At 42.9% G+C, this 18,847-nt stretch overlaps 1 protein-coding gene across 7 annotated transcripts in view; it reads left to right on the top strand.

Annotated features, from left to right (window-relative positions):
* The first annotated feature begins 695 nt into the window (after positions 1-695).
* LOC146893683 (uncharacterized) overlaps positions 696-18,847 on the top strand; it is a 221,163-nt gene continuing 203,011 nt past the window's right edge. Inside the window, exons 1-3 of one of the 7 annotated variants that reach the window (XM_087907804.1) lie at positions 696-935; positions 1,655-1,764; positions 11,668-11,799. In XM_087907804.1, the coding sequence (XP_087763930.1) occupies positions 1,728-1,764; positions 11,668-11,799 (169 nt within the window). In that variant the 5' untranslated portion in view covers positions 696-935; positions 1,655-1,727. Of the gene's footprint in view, positions 936-1,654; positions 1,765-7,504; positions 7,841-11,667; positions 11,800-13,491; positions 13,619-14,054; positions 14,187-18,847 lie in introns of those variants that run through there. The other 6 variants (XM_087907805.1, XM_087907806.1, XR_015003337.2 and 3 more) reach the window with 6 other exon arrangements.

Here is an 18,847-nt window from a genome sequence, read left to right as displayed (position 1 = left end):
CCCCAGTCATGGATGGCTCTCTCCTCTGGCTGAGTGTTGAATCCAGCCATGATGCTGGGAGCAGCTCCAACTCACTGTTCCTCAACAGATGTTCATGACACATATGTATGCTACACGGTGACATGTCCCTATACATAATGAATATACAGTGATCAGATGAGAGAAACTGGCTGGACCGTCTGTTGTCTTGAATACTTATCAGTCCAAGTGTTGTGTTGGGAACGCTCAAAATCCTCTCCTAGATCTTGTTTGCGACAGTGGCCAGCCATAGCCATCCATGCTTCACAGCGACAACACTTCCTCTTATAGTTAATCTCTAATGGGCGTAATAGCAGGTTTGTTTGTTCCTCTTGGCTTCAGCCAGTTTCTTTCTGCCTGGACATTTGTCCCCAGAGGCTGGGTTTCCTGTTCACTTCTGATTTCATTGCCTTGCCCCCTTCTCAGTGACTGGATTCCTGCCTTGTACCAGGGTCCCAGTCCCGCCTCTTTACGACTTAATTCTGGACTTCCTCGGGCTGAGTCTAAAACCCCAGAGCCTGTTGGGAAATTGCATTCCAGCTTTGGGTGTGTTTCTTCTGGGCTGGTGGCTGCATAGTAACCAAGGTAAAGAGCAGGGACTTAAGACACCAGTTTACTGGAGCTTCGGATTCTACTTCCCGCTGGATTTTGGTGTGTGTGTGTGTGTGTGTGTGTGTGTGCGCGCGCGCGCGCGGTTTCAGGGAGTCACCTGGCCTTGATCTTCAGTTTCTTCATTTTTGTGGAGACAATAAAAGTGACGAATACTTTCACAATTTCGTCAGTATCATATAATATATAGCGTAATATCATGGGTGCAGTGGAGGCTGAGATGATGAAAGCGCAGAGCACATTTGCAAATTGTGTTGTTTCTTGAGAATTCAGTGAATAATAGACTCTGAAATCAGCCTTTATTAATAGTAAGTGATCAGTGGTCAATTTTTTAAAGTTTGTTTTTGAATTAGGATTTCCCTGTATCATAGTCCCCTGTATAATAGTCCCCTGTACCATAGTCTGGCTGGAATTTGCTATGTAGACTCTTGACCTCTTTTTTAAAAATAAAAATATGCAGCTATTTTTGTGTGTTCTCTCTCTCTCTCTCTCTCTCTCTCTCTCTCTCTCTCTCTCTCTCTCTTTCTCTCTGTCTGTCTGTCTGTGTGTGTGTGTATGTATGTGTGTATATGTCTGTGTCTGTGTCTCTGTGTGTGGATCTCTTTGCCTTTGTGTATATTCTAGCACCCATGAAAACAAGGAGCAGGCTTGGGATTCCACAAATCTAGAGTTACAGGTGGTTGTGAGTTACTGGTCATCAGTGCTGGGAACCAACACAGGTCCTTTGGAATAGAAGCCAATGCTTCTGCTACTGAGCCATCTCTCTATCTCATGCCTTGAATTAATTGCTTTGCCTTAGACTCTCAAGTCCTGAGATAGTAGACATGTACCACCATGCCAACTTTATCACCATCTTCCAACTTTATCCCTACTCCTCATTTTTGAGATACAGCCTTGTCTGGCCTGGTATTCACTGTGTAGCCCAGATTAGTCTCAGAGTCATAACAATCCTCCTGTTCCAGCCACCCAAAGAGCTGTCATTATGACATGCACAACCCTGCTCAGTTTACCATTCTTCTTCCTACAGTGGCAACGCATATCTCCACAGCTTTTTGGAGAAGGGGCCTGTCTGTCTTGGGTACAAACTTTCCTCGAGGCTCATGAGTGTTGGTGGCTCAGCCAGCAGCTGTCTGAGAAGTAAGTACTGACACAGAAACCATCAACAAGGCTTCAACTCAGCAGCTTTGCCAATCCAACCTTGATATCTTTCCCTTCAACCGTGAACGACTTCTATGTTACTTCCCATCTGTGCACATCTGGAGTATCTGTGTCTATTCAGGTTCACAGGAGCCTGATGACCCCCAGGGAGAGCTAGTCCTTATTCCCTGCCAATCAAAAGGCCCTCAGTGCAGCTGTGTGGTAGCTGCCAGAGTTAGGCTTATCCAACATCACCTTAATTGGGCATCTCATTACCCCATTTGCAGGGCTGAGAATGGCCTCATTCATTGCCAAGGTGAACTTATCCACAGACATGTCAGAGATAGCTAATCAGGGTGTGGAGAGAGAGAGAGAGAGAGAGAGAGAGAGAGAGAGAGAGAGAGAGAGACAAAGGACCATAGCCCAGGTCTTGAGCCTTGCAAATGACTCTCAGGAAACCCATGATTGCATTTGGAGAGTAATTCCTTCCTGTGAGGGAAAAGTCCTCGTTAGAGTCATTTCCTCTGCAGCGAGGCTGGTTTATCCCTGCTACCACTCCATCACCCATCTCCACATTCCAGCCAAAGTCCTGGGACAAGCCATTTTATGTGCAGGGCTGCCATCTTCCCTCGGGAATTGGGAAGCCCGGTGACTCAGGTGATTGTTGGTACGACATCATATCTGACAAGATGGAGAAAGGAAAGGCTTCTCTGGCTCAAATTTGCCAAATGCTTTCAAAATGCTGCCTATTAATTAATTGGCTCACCATTTTTTTATTTCTGGGTAAAGTCTGAAATTTAATTGACAATAATGTATCAGCATTAATTAACTTTTTAAGTAGGGTCAGGCTATACATCCCAGACAGACCTGGACATTACAGTTCAGGCTGTCCTTGTAATCTCAGTCCTTCTGCCTCAGCTTCCTGAGTTCTGGGCTCTAGGGATGCACCACCCATGCCAGGCTATATTTGCTTTTCTTGAGTTGTTTGTAAATATAACACAGTTATCCTATTCTTCACATGAAAACACACACACACACACACACACACACACACACACACACACATATATATATATATTTTTTTTCTGGAAGGCAAAGGCATTATCTTGTTGTGTGAGTATGTGATGCATGGGCATGCATATTTATGCATGTGTGTAACTTCATGCATGTATGGGGTTCAGAGCAGGACCTCAGGCACCCTCTTGTATTGTTCTTATTCCCCCGAGAAAGGTTTTTTCAGTGAACCTGAAGATGGCTATTTTTTGCTAGGCTGACTGCTGGCCCATGAGCTCCCTGGTTCTACCTGTCTCTAGCTCACGCCACTGGGGATTTGAACTCAGGTTTGAATGCTTGTGTAGTAAGAGTTCGTACTCACAGATTCATCTTCCCAGAAATTATCTTATGTAACCAAAGTGAACTTTTGAAGATCAGGAATTTAGCACTGCTATAATATTGTTTTCTCTCATCTTTGCTCAAAATTAAGTAATTTCCCATAATTCCTTTTATTTTACGCTTTTGTACTTTTCCCTAGTGCGGAGCCAGTGCAGGGCCATGCCTTTCGCTTTTTATTTTCTTTAATCTTTTCCATGAAAATTCCCTCAGCCTTTGCTTTGCTCAGCCTTGTCATTTCAAAGGCTCAGCTGTTTTGGAGAATGTTTCCTCATCCAATTTGTCTCTGGTTTCCCTGTGATTTAGTTTAATCTGTGCCTTTTTGGTAGAAACACCAAAGGCACATGCTGGTCCCAGAGCCTCCCACCTAGACACAATACTGGTGGTGCTGGCTTGACCGCTCCATCATGATGATGTCTCCAAGCCCCTCCTCATGTCATTAATTGTGAGGACATAAGAGGCAGGTCCTGGAGACGACAAAATATCCTGTTTATTTTTATCCAAATTTCATTTACCAGTTTTAGCATCCATCGTGATGGATTTAACGTTGCTGTCTTTATGTGGCCTTAACTTATTATTTCATTATCTCTTAGCTAGTTTTCTATAGTAAATAATATTTTATTCTCACTCATTCAATTTGTTTATATCAGTACAGATTTTTGAATTAATATTTATTATGTGTGTGTGTATGTGTGTGTGTGTGTGTGTGTGTGTGTGAGAGAGAGAGAGAGAGAGAGAGAGAGAGAAAGAGAGAGAGAGAGAGAAAGGAGAGAGAGAACATACCGTTGACCGTTGTGTATGGACACCTGGGAGGACATCTAGGAGTTGTTCTGACTTCTTTTCACCTTGGGTTCTCAGATCCAACTTAGGCTTGCATGGTGTTGTGTGACATTATTCCTGGGGAGTCATGGGCAAATGTGTCCTCACCCTAGGCAGTAAACTGACAACAGACCAAAGTACATATAGCAGAAAGGTCCAACTTGCTAAACCAATGAAGTTTATTGGGGTTAGTTACAGGAATATGGGTGAGGGGTTACTACTTGCAGGAGCAGAAATGACTCAGAAGCAGCTGAATCACAAAGCCCACCCCAGTTTAGGTGAGATGCGAACTCAGAAGCTAGCAATCTGGAGCATACTGTGCAGGCTGCAGGAGACTCCGTGAGGTCAGAAAGTGTCCTTTCCAGGTGGCTCTGCTGACCTGAAACTCTTCCAGGCAGCTTATGTCGTCTTTGGTTCATCTCTACAGTTCAGCTGGTGTTGGCCTCTTCCAGGCCACTGGGCTGGCCTCTGTTTCTTTCAGATGTTTGGGCTTGTCTGAGAGTAGCTCTCAGCAATCTTCATTGGCTCTAAAAGCTGGGGAGTGGGTGGGACTGTTGAGTCTGGTCAATTTCTGAGATTTTCTGAATTGTTTTGAGTTCTTTGCATCTTAAAGAACTTACCTCCTAGGATGGAATGTTTGGATCTGGAGGAAACTCCTTCTCAGCACACAGCAAATACTTTTACCCACTGAGCCATCTTGCCCAACCTATTTTATTTTAGTTTTTATTTTTGATGATCAAGTCTGCCTAAATTTAGCCAGTGGGAGTAGCATAGAGCCAGGTTCTGTACCTTTCAATGTCCCATGTTAGTCTCTAAACATTTCCTTGGTTTGCTTTAACAGGGTGGTTTTTAGCCCCTTTTCCAGATATGGGGTCAGCATTTGTAAGGGGTTTTTGCTGTTTGTGATGCAGGATAGTGTCGAGAAGCCAAGTTCCACTTGCTGAATGTGCTGATTGTTCCCAACCAAGACACTCTTGACTGTTCCCACTTCTTACAATGGGTTGTCCACATGCCCTTCTCAAGGTATTGATTTAATTGCTCAAGTTTAGAATACACAGAATATGGCTTTGGGATTGTTCACCCATGTCACTGTGAAGAGAAACCACTGACTAAAGCTCAGTGTTTGTCTATATTCCCCGTTCACAAGGTAAGCGCTCCTTAGAATGACATGTGAAAGTTCTGAGTGTACATTTCAATTAGCTGTGGTGGATGCCGGAAGTGGTTAATCCATGTCCTTCTCAAGACAGAACTCTGTATCCTTCAGAAAACTTTCTTCTTTCTGTTCCCAGGCAGCCACCCTACAAGAGCTGAGCACTGATTCACATTCCAATGCTTGAGAGCTTAGTGTAAATGTAATCATACCACTGTCCTTTGTGTTCGGATTCTTTTGCTTAGAGTGTCTGTAAAAGCCATGTATGCTAATGTATAATAGCTTATGCTTTTACTGAGAACAGATGATCAATAATTCACCCCTTGCTTTTCCATTCTTCTGGTAGGTGTTCATTACATTTCTCCACTGTTTTGGCTATTATGAACAAAACACCTGTTAGCTTTCCATACATGCCTGTCCATGGCCTGTTTTTCATTTCTTTTGTGTAAATACCTAGAGGTGAAATTTCTGGGTCAACAGGGTAGGTAAATGTTTAACCTTGTCTTTATTAGTTAAGAGACTGATAAACTCAAAGACCTTTCCTTCTTCCACAAGGTTTTATAGCCACTTGTGTGGAATTTAAACAAGGTCCTCACGTTGAACTTGGTTTTGTGTCTATGCTGGTCTGGTCTTTCTTCCTCTCTAAAAGGTTTTAAAGTTTAGTTTATAATAATGGTATTTATTTTACAGATTCAGAACACACCACAGTGATCTGATACCTGTGTACAGTGTGAGGTAAATTAAGGCCACACTAATTAACTTGTCCATCTCTTTAATTACTTGACATTTTTGTGATGATGTCATGGAAATTGCCCTTTTTGTTATTTTGAATATACCGTCCATTGTCCACTGACTGCTGACATCCTAGTACTTAGGGGCTCTCACAACTTGCTCCTCCTGTCTAGATGAAGCTTTGCCCCTTAACCAGTAACTGTTCTTTCTCTCATTCCCTTCCCAACCCAGCCGTGGTGACCATTAGTCTTCTCGTTTCCTCCCGAGTGTGCACTCAGTGTTTCTTTTCTTAGATTCCAAACGCAATAGAGATCATGACGTATTCATCTTTCTGTGCTGGCATTATCTCACTTAGCAGAAAGTCTCTCGGGGTCATCCAGGTTTCCCCAGGAGCAGAGAGTCTTCTCTTTTAAGCTGTTTATGCTCCATTGTATACACACCGAATTATAGGTTCGTGGCAAAATACTTAGTGTCACTGACGGTTAGGGAGACACAAGAGTAAACCACAGTGAGATACCACTTCATACTGGCAGTATAATTTTTTTTAATGAAAAAGATGAAAGATAACAAGTATTGGCAAAGGGACAGAGAAAAGGGCACCCATTGTGTGTTACTGGTGCGGATGTAAGTTAACTGTCCTGGAAAATAAGACCGACCACATCCATCCCCCCTTTTCATTTCGTTTCATTTTGTTTGTTTAAAATGCAAGTCGTTTGGCCTATAGAGGACTCCACATTCCAAATGTGCTGGCTTTAGTGACCTTTATAGCCACTGAGTTTGATACCCAGTTCTCTGTCTCTCCCATGGTAGGGGCATTGAGATGCGCTGGGGTCTCTTCAGATACTCTTTGAGGGCCACAGTAAAGCAAGTTACCATTCACTCGGAGTCTTTGGGTTTCTATTGCTGCGATGAAATACCATGACCCAGAGCAACTTGTGGATGAAAAGTTTATTTGGCTTCCACCCCCACATTGTAGTTTATTACCAAAGGAATTCAGGACAGGGCCTGAAACAGGGCAGGAACCTGGGGACAAGAGTTGATACAGAGGTCATGGGTGCTTCTTAGTGGTTTGCTCCCTATGGCTTCCTCAACCACCTTTCTTAAAGAATACAGGACCAACAGCTCAAGGCTGGCCCCACCCAAAATGTGGTGGGCTCTCACCTATCAATCACTAAGAAAATACCCTACAGACTTGCCTACAGACCTATCTTATGGATGCATTTTCTCAGCCGAGGATCCCTCCTCTTTGATGACTCTAGTCTGGGTTGAGGTAAAACTGGTCTGTTCCTCACATTATTGACCAGCTCATTGCTGTCACTGTGGAGCTGTGGCTCCAGGAAGAACTTCATTCAGTGAAACAGGATCAAAACTGGCAAGGCAAGATGAATACTTGGCTTTAGCCTGGTGTTAACCTTTACAGGAATAAGTTGGTGCCTTAGCAACCTCCAGTGGCAATAAATGACAATCCTTTATATATATTCTGATTAACTCATGTTCTTTTATAAGTCCCACACCACCTAAGATCAGGAAAACATTCCAAGAAAAGCATTATTAGGTGACCTAGTTATGGGAACGTCAGACCACGTAGTCAACCACTCCACATATCCTCTCAATGTAATCAGGAGGTGATAAACACAGGGCAATAGAACACAACACACTCTTTATAATGAACAAAGAGGGTGTGTACTCAGAGACAGCAATCAGAGGTACGCACAGCGTAGTGGGGACACAAGCCAGCAACTTCGTTGTTGGTTACAAAGTCTTTTGTGCTATTTGGACACCCGTGTTGCTATACTTTTATACAGCCTGCGCTGCAGTTGGTTGCTTACACACTTGTTTCCACACACACCCAAGGAGCGTTGCTACATTGTGACACTCCAATGGCAGCAAGGACGACAGCAGGAGGATAGGACTTCTTCAGCTCCATTGCAACCTTCTGGGTGGCCTTGTACAGATTGCCTGCTGTTGACTGAAACGCCCTTAATGGTACGTGACTGTTTTATGCTTTCATTCGTTCTACTTTTCTCTTACATTACACCATCCTAGGACAGTGTGTGCCGTGGACTTGGATCCCTTGACTTTTTAGCATGGCTCCATTTGCCGTTAACAACTTCCTTTCCTTCTTGGCACAGGCAGCTCAGGCCCAGAGTTTTTCCGGGGGAGGTGATATTCAGAAAGGGCTTTCTGGAATATGGGTTCATCGCTTGGGGCTGTCATTGTTTTTAGGTCTTTTTAGTGGTTTTAAATAGGAGGAGATATGCATATATGTTTGGAAATACTAAAACTAGGAGAACATGCTGATGTTTAGCTTCACAAGGCCTTTATGTCTTTGGTATGGACCTCCTACATACACACTGATGGCTGGCTTTAATTCTCCACTTGACACAATCTAGAATCACTGGGAAGAGAATTTTAATGAGTACTCGTCTACACTGGGTGTGTAGACATGTGGGCACATATGTGGGGGCTTGCCTTAAGTAATTGATGTAGGAAGACCCAGGCAACTCTAGGCCCTGGCACTCCCTAGGTAGGTTGCACCGAGCTGTCTGAGAGTGGAAACAGTGTGCTGCATGCAAGAAAGCGAGCGAGCATACCGGCATTCATTTCTCTGCTCCTGACTGCACTGATGCTTGCAGTTCCTGACTTGCTTTCCCCACAATGATAAGCTGCAATATGAAATTTTAAGATAAAACTAGTGCCTTTCTTTTTCCCTTTGGTCAGGGTATTTTTGTCACTGCAGCAGAAATGAAACCAGCACACATGTATGAAGCCAGTGACCTCAAGTCAATCACTTGCTGTAGGATATATACAGTAATTGAAAGGCAGTAGTCATGTTGCTATGGTTCATTTCTCATGGTCCATGTTGTGCTGATGATGCTCTTGCCATGACTGGGTTGGTCTGACCACTAAACAAGGTCCAAGGCAGCTCATCCACATGTCTTGTGCCTCCCAGGCATGGCTGACGGAATGTCTGTGGTCTTTGTTGACTCTAAGCAACCTGGAGTGTTTCTATGCGGGAGTTTCCAGAGAAGACTTGGAGGACTTTGTGCACAGTGGCTCAAGTTTCTAATGAAGTTTGGTGAAAGGTACCAGTCTTTTTAAGGATTAGGCTCCTGCTGGCCTCATGTCATTTTTAAATCAGATTATTTTAGTCAAACAGGCCAACATCAGAGTGCAGGAAAAAGGTTCCAATTAGTTATTGTTATTATTATTATTGTTATTGTGTGTGAATGTGTGGGGTGTGTGTGTGTGTGTGTGTGTGTGTGTGTGTGTGTGTGTGCATGCCTGTGTGGAGGTCTGATGGCAACTTGCAGTGTTCTGTTCTCTCTTTCCACCATGTGGGCCCTAGAAATAAAACTGAGGTCTCCAGACTTGCAGAGAAGTTAGCTTTACACGTTGAGCCTTCTCCCTGGCCCTAGAAGTGGTATCATCCTGATTATAGTAAGTTAGATATCTTGACTTTGTGTTAATGAATTATGTAGTGTGCACATTTTGTTTTTTACTTATTCCTTCTTTCCTTCCTTCTTTCCTTCCTTCCTTCCTTCCTTCCTTCCTTCCTTCCTTCCTTCCTTCCTTTTTTCCTTCCTTCCTTCCTTTTTTCCTTTCTTTCTGGTTTGGTTTTACATGGCAGGGTTTTTCTGTGTAGTCTTAGCTGTCCTGGAACTCACTCCGTGGACCAGACGGTTCTCAAACTTAGAGATCTACATGCCTCTGCCTTCCGAGTGCTGGGATTAAAGTTGTACGCTGCCACTACCATTTTTTTACTTGCTTTATTTAGCATGATATCTCTCAGATGTATCTATGTTGGTTATATATTGCATATTGGTTTTTATTACTATTGGTTATTTTATTATGAATACTTCTACCATGACATCAGTCCTGTTGGTAGACATATTACTATAGCATGCACTGACATATTAATTCTGTAGATGTTTTTTTTCCATTCTGGGTGCTTCTTTTGAATAATGTCAGTATGAATGTTTGGTTCACATAATTTTGGGACTTACCCATTTCTCATGAGGATGCATTTAAATTCTGGCTATGGGACAGGCACATGCTCAGCTGTGCTTGACATTGCCCCCAACACTTTTTCAACATGGTTGTGCCAATTTGCATTTCACCTACATCCCAAGTTCTTATTGATCCATCTTCCACCAACACTCAAGGCTGGTCTTTTAAAATAGAAGCATTTTTGATGTCAGCAGTGGTCTGTGCTGTCACCTGACACCATGTTCATGTCCATGGGCCAGGCTGCCACAGGGATAGGGCATATTGATATAAGTGGCTTGCTCTGCCTCTTGAGTCCATGGTGATGTCTGGGTCCATGCTGCCACCGAGGGCCACGTCAGGATCTGTGGTCTTACTGCAGTCTGGCTATGTGCTGATGTCTGTGGCCTGTGTTGCCACCGAAGGCTAGGTGGATGTCCGCGCTCTGTGCTTTAGACTGAATCCATGTTGATGTCTGTGGGCTGTGCTGCCGTTGAGTGCCATGTCAACGTGTGTGACCTGAACTTTCATCTGAAACCACGTTGATGTCCGTGGCCTGTGCAGAGGCAGAGGGCCATGTGGATGTCTGTGGTCTGTACTCTTGCCAGAAACCATGTACAAAGGGCAAGGAAGCTTCTTTTGCCATGGTATTGATGACTGCAGACTCATGGTTGAGTCGGAGGAACATAAAAGGCTTCTGTGACAACCCCACCTAAAAAAGAAGCAGTAAACTAGAAAGAAAGCCATCAAAGAGAACTCTTAAATGCTATGATAAGGGTGCTGAAGTGTAGCTCTCTGTGACTGGTGGCTTCTGGCAGAGGTGCAGGTAGGGAAGGACTCAGTTTTCCTTAAGGGACCGAGCACTGGGAGTTTGACCATGCTCCAGTAAGTATATGGGCAACACAAATTGGACTTGCTTCTTTATTTTTTGCTAGTTTGTTTTGTTTTTCATTCGTTTCCTTTTTCTTTTTATGGGGGAGGGAGGTCACAAGAGTGGGGGGCTCACCTGGGAGGACTGGAAAGTGAATAGTTTGGGGGTGGATGATGTGAAATTTCCAAATAATCAATATAACCAATAAAGATATTATGAAAATCACTAGCATTTTAGTGTGGATTCAGCCATGTCTCCTTGGGATGTCTATCTGCATTTCCCTCTAAACCATTCTGAGCCCTGCCATAACCAGCTTACTTTCTTCTTCAGTGAAATGTCTGTTTATGCCTCCTTCTTATATCTTAGGAGATCTCTCTCTGAGATGTTTGGTACACTGGTTCTCTCAGCTGTCATTGACTTTTAGCATTTTTTTTTCTCTCTGAAAAGTGTTTTTAAAATGTCCTCACTAATATATATTATCTCATTGGCTTTAGCTTTTAAGTCATGGCCAGGACAGATGTCTTCCGTTAATTTTTGGAAAAAAGCATCTAGTCCTTTTGGTATTTATCATAATGTATGACATATGAGGAATAATCTATTTTGGGTTTTTCCCATATGGTTGTGCAGTATTCCCAACACCATTTATTAAAGCTCTCTTTTCTCCTTCCTTTAGCGACTTACTGCTCCAGCAGACACTATGTTGCCATGTCTGCATAGATCTAGTGTGACCTCTCTGCTTTGCTTCAGTGGTCCATTCACTGAGGATGTACTTTGGCAGCTTTGTCTTGGGGGTTTTAATTTGCTTTACTATGGAGCAGGACTAGCTTCATATCCCCAGCATGGTTTCTGGTTTTATCATTTCCTGATTTTTAATATTTCCATATGAACCTTGTTAACTTGTTTTCTCCCACAAAAAATAAATAAAACCTGATGGAACCTTATTGCATCTCCACAGTGTACACATGGAAGAATATGGCTTTCTTCCTTCTAAAGGATGTGGGTCCTCACTGGTTCAGAAGATGCTGTTTTCGGGCGTGTGGTGCAGTTTCTCACACAGGCCGTGCACTTTTCTGCCTACAGTGCCCAGGTATTTGGTCTCATTTGTTCTTTGTGAATGGGTTTTTTTTTCTTTCCTTTATTTGTGATCTTCTAATTTGCTACTTCCTTTACATGCATGTCAAACAGCCCTGTGAGAAGACAGAAATAGCACCGGTTATTTTAGCAGAGATCACAGAGTAGAATTGTTGACTGGTGTGAAGATGTAAAGTGGGATCTGAAATGGAGAGTGTGAGGATGTTGTAGAAGGAAAAGGCTTCAGGAAACTACTGCCATCCCTAGGGCAAGGGAGCAAAGGGACCAAATTGTAGTTACTGAGTCTGGAAGCATGGAGAAGGGCCCTTGCCTGCGATCGAGTTTTCCAGGAGAGGGCAGCGTGGCTGGAGCCAGAACCCCTGCTCCTAGAGGGTGGGCAGCCATGAGAATCAGACTTTCCAGGAGAGGCCTTTGAGGAATTGTCACTGAAGCCACTGAGACTGGCTCTGTTCCTCTTAGAGAATTGCATCCGGTTGCTGTCCCTGGTGTTAGGAATGGTTGCTTAGGGCAGGCACAGCAGCAGGGATCAGACCAGGAGGACAGTGAGGAGGTCCCGAAGGTACTCTCCCTCCAGAGCATAGCCACACAGGGAACTCCAGTCTCTGCATCTGGCTTGGTAGATAAACGTGGGTGATGTGGGATTTCCCTCTGTATGCTGTGAATATCATTGGTTAATAAAGAAACTGTCTTGAGCCTGTGAAAGGGCAAAACTTAGGTAGGTAGGGAAAACTAAACTAAATGCTGGGAGAACGGAGGCAGAGTAAGAGAGAAGCCATGTAGCCTCACTGGAGCTGGATAGAACTTTACCTGGTAAGCCACTGCTATGTGACGATACACACATTACTAGAGATGGTAAGAGTTTGCCAATAAGAAGCTAGAGCTAATGGGCCAAGCAGTGATTTAAATAATATAGTTTCTGTGTGATTATTACAGAAGTCTGGACAGCCAGGAAACAAGCAAGCAGTCCCTCCTACAACAAATTGGCACCCACTTGGTCAACTAAAATCCACTTAAAAACTGAGAGGACTTGCAAAGGAATTCCAGCTACTAAAAGACAAAGTTTATCCACATTTCCCCCCAAATTGGCTTTGCTTCCTGGTGGCATGTTGCAGCTCCTTTAATAGAGGTTTTCCTAATTCAGCGGTAGCCAAAAAGAAGCTATGGTTTTGAAATGCTGGCTTCCTGGGCTGTGCTGCCAGCTTGAACTCTGACTCTTTCTGGAGGTCCAGTTATGGAGCATTTAAATGGGTCACAGTGTTGGACAAAGTGTTATAACTTGCTTAATGGCAACATAGACTGGCTGTGTGCCTAAAAATGGGACTGTGAGCATGGCTCTCAGAGTCAGAGAACAGCTCTGCCACGCTGAACTGGGTAGAGCATGATATGGAATTTCCCTCTGTGTGCTGTGATTACCATTAATGAATAAAGAAACTTCTTTGGACCTAAAGCAGGGCAGGGAAAACTAAACTGAATTTTGGGAGAAAGAAGGGCAGGGTCAGAGAGATGCCATGTAGCCCTGCCAGAGTCAGACACCAGAACTTTAGACAGACCAGAACCACAGTCACATGGCCATACACAGAATAATAGAAACGAGTTGAATTAATATGTAAGAGTTAACCAATAAGAAGCTAGAGCTAATGGGCCAAGTAGTAATTTAATTAATATAGTTTCTGTGTGATTATTTCAGGGCTAAACGGCCAGGAACCAACAAACAGCTCTCTCCTACAACAAGAGCAAGCATGAAGTGCCATATGTACCCTAGAAATGCCACAGCTTAGGTTTTTAAGAAGTGTTTAGCGCTTTAAGAAGCAGTCCTGGTCAGAAAATAATTACAGATATACAATAAAGACAAATCCATATGGAAAAGACCTCTAAGTGCGTCATAGTGTTGGATAAATGTATGTAGGCTTGGGAGAGAGAAGAAAAAGAATATAGAAAGTTATAAAAAGAAGTAAATGGTATTAAAAAAGGTTAAAGTCTTTAAAGAGACAGAGTAAAGAGAGTTATAGATTAAAAAGAGTAAAGAACAATAATTCACGTAAAGATGGAAAATTCATAGAGAGTCTGAATTACGTAGATTATTGTGTTTTCTTTGAATTTTTTGACTGTGAAGGAGCTAAATACAGAGACATTTCATTGGATGGGCTGCTAAGCTAAGCCAGCATATATATTATAATGCTAGCTTGACTTCAGAATTTGAGTCTAAGAATATGTTGCTTTGGAAAAAAAGGTTCTCTTTTGTTTCCACAGAGGATGAGAACCTGTGGAATCCTCCCAGACTAATGTGATTTGATGGACCAAGATCCCCTGAAAGGTTGCCTTGAACACCCCTCAAAAAATTACTTTGCCCAATAAAAAGCAGAAAGCAGTTTAGAGAAGAACTATGCCCATATTCCCAAATGTTGTTTATAATTATTTTTTTACATTTTATGGGGGATATGTTATAGAGATTTACATTAGTATGAATCTTGGTTTATTGATGTAAACTTAAGGTCAATTTTGTTATATCTATATTTCTGCTCTTGATCAAGGTATTGTGTTTGTGCAGCTCATTTTAAAAATGTAATGTATAATTAAGAAATACAAGTCAATAGATAATCATCTATAATAGTCTAGCTTGTGGTCATGTTAGATTTTCTAGATGTATAGAGATGTATTTCAGATAGATAGGTATTCAAACCATTAAAAAACCTACAGAATATGGCATTTAAAATGTTTTAAGTAGTTAGGACTTTTCATGACAATGAGACACATCTGTTCCTGGTAGCACCAGTCTACTTCAAGAGGAAGATGGGCATCAAAGAGGCTCCTTATGGAGTTTGTTAGCCATTTGGGCAAGAAACTGCTCTTTCCTGGGCTGCTTGATGAACTAGGCACACAGGACCTACAGAGGAATGACTGCTGAACTTGCCTAAAGGTGAGATGGTCCTTTGGGGTTCCTGTTTCATGAAAGAGTCTTCCAGACATTCTTCAGGACACAGAAGAAAGTGACTGACAAACTGCCAATATAGGCAGACCTGTCTTTGAAATCTCCTGTTTCATGGAAAAGTCTTCCAAAAACTATGGGCTTGTAGGCTGAAGATGGATGCCCCAATGGTACAGAAGAACTTTGGGTGACTGTCAAAGCAGCAAGAAGTCTCTGTCAATTCTAGAGTTTTGGAAATTGCTTAAAATGAACTTATTGTTTACTTAGGTAATAATATATCCTTCTGGAGTCTTTGATGCAGTTAAAGAATTTATAGTTATAATTATAGTTTTCCTTAGTTATGATAAGAGATAAAGTAGATATAAATATTATAACTGTAATTCTTGCTTGATAACTGTTTTGCTTCATGTAATTTTACTATGCTAAAGTTAAAACCTTCCTTTTTATTTAAACAGAAAAGGGGAGGTGATTTGGGATTCCCCTCAGTATGCTATGAATATCATTGGTTAATAAAGAAACTGCCTTGAGCCCATGATAGGGCAGAACTTAGGTAGGCAGGGAAAACTAAACTGAATGCTGGGAGAAAGGAGGCAGAATAAGAGAGAAGCCATATAGTCCTGCCAGAGCCAGATGGTACTTTATCCGGTAAGGCACTACCACATGGTGATACACAGATTACTATAAATGGGTTAAATTAATACGTATGAGTTAGCCAATAAGAAGCTAGAGCTAATGGGTCAAGCAGTGATTTAAATAATATAGTTTTTGTGTGACTATTATAGGAGTCTGGGTGGCCAGGAAACAAACAAGTGACCCCTCCTACAACATGTGGGCTTAGAGCTTGGGGTATATATTAATTCTGTATTCAAATATTTTATTAAGCTACTTTAATAGTTATAGTTTTACTCATGATTCTTCTAACTTTCTGTATTATCTACAAATATAGATTTTGTTTAAAAAAATTTTCTGTGAAACTTTTACTGTTAATGACCTTTGTCCCTCAAATGTGTCTATCTGATGCTTAGGAAAAGTCGTCCCACTGCTCTTGGAGTCAGTTATTCTCTGTTCTTGGAGTGACACTGTGTGGATGGGTATGGCATGCAGGAAGAAGGGCCTTTGCTTGCTTGTTTTTATGGCTCTGTGTATACACATGCATATGTGCCTGTGCACGTGCATTCACGCCCCCCCCCGTGTGTGTGTGTGTACGTGCACAAGCATGCAAGGGTGTGTGCATGCATGTGAGTGCAAGGGCTGCTTGCCCTAACTTTCCTTATTTGAAACCATCTCTCTGTTGTGTTGCTGTTGCTTCTGACATCCTACAAGTTGGTCTGAGAATATCCAGGGATTCTCCTGTCTTCGTCTCTTTTCTCACCATAGGAACACTGGGTTTGCAGACACATGCCACTGTCCCTAGCTGTACATGGGCTTGAGGGATTTGAACTCTGGTCCTCATGCTTGCATGACAAATGCTTTATCTACTGGGCCATCTTTCTAGTTCTTATGTGTGTTAAGAAACAACTGATACAGCATTAAATGCAGATTCTTGACTGTGTTTAGGATACTGTAGAGCCTAAGAAATGTGAAGTGTCTGTGAGGGATGTGGCGATTTATCTGCGCATCTACTCTTCCTTGCTCTAACCTGTCTGCCCCTGGTTCTCCTCCTCTGGCATATGATGGAGACTCAAGGCTGGTCCAGGGAGTGGTATGGCTTTAGTCTGGCTTATGATAGAGACCCAAGGCTGGTTCAGGGAGTGGTATGGCTTCAGTTTGGTTTATAATGGAGACTCAAGGCTGGTTCAGGGAGTGACAAGGTTTCAAAAATAGGTCAATAGAGCTTAGTGCTCAAATTCTTGCAGAAGCCAATGGAAGGAAGTGTTTCTTCTGCCTCAGGTCAGCTCTGCCTTCTATGTTTGGTGCTTTTGCTGTGTATCCTTTCTTCGATGGGTAATGGGAATCACTGGAGAAGGACACATTTCTCTTGTTTTTGTTTGAACTTTGAACCTAAGTGATGTCTGTAAGTTTAGGTCTGAAGCTTTCAATGTGAGAAATGTCATCTAAAACATTTAAAACTACTTCACCTGAATTTTTCATTCCTTATAGCTAAACAAATTCATATTGGCTGAGTAATAATTGATAATTACAGTTACTCCTGGACCATCTGGACCATGTGACCTGTGGCAGTACTTCATGGAGTATCCTTACCACAGACTAGACACATTTGGTAGACCGTGTTCCCCGTGTTAATAATTCTTCACCTGCAGAAGCTGTGCTGATCCTCAGTGGGGGACAGCCATGGGCTATTGTCAGTCACAGGTGAGTATTTTGAGGTCAGTTATAGATCGGTCACAGAGAGCGTCAGGAGCTGCCATTGCTCACAGCCTTTGGACAGCCATGGTTGTGTTCTGAGAGCAGCTGGCAGAGGAGCTCTATCCTATGTTTTCTGCCTTCCCACTTCTCTCCATGTGCACCCACATTTGCGTGTGGGTTCATGTACATGTATGTGGGTGGGAATGTCGGAGGAGGACCTCAGGTATCATTCCCCAGGTGCCATCTATATTTTCCTTTTGAGATAGAGTCTCTCATTGGCCTAGAATTTGTCATCGGAACCAGGCTGATTAGCTGGAGAATGCCAGGGATCACTTGCCAGTGCTGTGATTGAGGTGCGGTACAATGCCTGGCTTGGTTTGTTTTTTTTAAATGTAGGTACTGTGCCATCTTTCCAAGCCATCCACTTTCATCTGTAGTGTGGTTTCTGGTTGCTTTCATCACTACTAGTATGTTAAATTTGTTTATTTTGTGTGTATGAGTGTTTTGCCTGTGTATATGAATGTGTACCATGTGTGTGCCTGGTGCCCAAGGAGCTCAGAAGAGAGTGTCAGATTCCTTGGAGTTGGAGTGACAGATGGTTGTGGACCACCATATAGGTTCTGGGAACCAAATCCAGGTCCTCTGCAAGAGCAAGTGCTCTCAACTGCTGAGCCACCCCTGTTTCAAGTTTCTGTTCCACAGTGTGGTTGAGGTGACTCTCTTGAAGAGATCTCTTTCCACTGAGCAAGCACTCTCTGTCCATAGCTTTTGGCTTCTATGCCAACCCCTATACCTTTGCAGAGCTCCACTCGTCCTCAGCATCGCTACGTCCTCATTTGCTGAAAGTTGTATGTGGTGTCCAAGATGAACAAGGTAAAGACCGATAGAATGACTTATAGAGAAAGAGGGGTGATTGATGGGATCTGGGGCGCTAGCTCTGCAGGTCAAGGTCTCTTTATGTAAGCATGAGACAACGTATCGATATAAATCCTTATAGAAATGTCAGGCCTTGGGGATGTGTGCCAGCATTTTCAGTGCTGGAAGGTGAAGACAGGCAGGCCCCTGGGGCTCGGTGGCCATGAAATTCCGTTTAGTTGGTGAACTCCAGGCCAATGAGAGACCTTCTCTCAATGGAGATGGTGACATGACAAAGGATGACATCTGAGGTTGACCTCTGCATGCATGTGCACACATGTGCACACGTTCTCACCCACATGCACATCCTGCCACCCACATAAACATGCACACATGCATACACCAGTTTAAAAAAGAGAGAGATGAGACAAGACACATGCATGGACAAACGACAGCATTTTCTCTTTAGTGACTACGGGTGGTACAAAGCAGCTGGTAAACAAAACCGTGGGGCATTCATGGGAACTCGCTTCTCATGCCACAGGATTATTATTCCTTCACTAATGATGAACTCCACTGTGTGCTGACATCATCTCTCAGGATGGACATAGATACAGTCTCTCCGGGAAGCAGCAGAAGACAGGGGGCCAGGGGAGGGGAGGCTCACTGTCACTGCCTTCACCTTGCTTCCCTTCAGAACCTTCTCATAACCAACAAGAGGCTTTCGCCCTCCTTGATAGCAATCGCTACCATAACTTCAAAGACCCCTTTCTCTATTTCTTGTGTGCTATTCTTCCTGGAAGATGACAACATTTTTGCTGAAAAATCAGCTATAGCTCACAAATGCTCTTAGAACAGGAACGAAAGCAGCACTCTTTGCAAAACTTTCATTGTAAGAACTGAAGAGAAAAGTAATAAAGGAGGGCTGTTTTCAGGAGAAAAAAAACTAGAAGAC

The sequence above is a fragment of the Myodes glareolus genome, chromosome 7, assembly GCF_982192425.1.
Source record: "Myodes glareolus chromosome 7, mMyoGla1.1, whole genome shotgun sequence".
NCBI lineage: Eukaryota > Metazoa > Chordata > Mammalia > Rodentia > Cricetidae > Myodes > Myodes glareolus.
The sequence above is the reverse complement of the archived record's forward strand: the minus strand, read 5'-3'. Positions and strand labels throughout refer to the sequence as shown.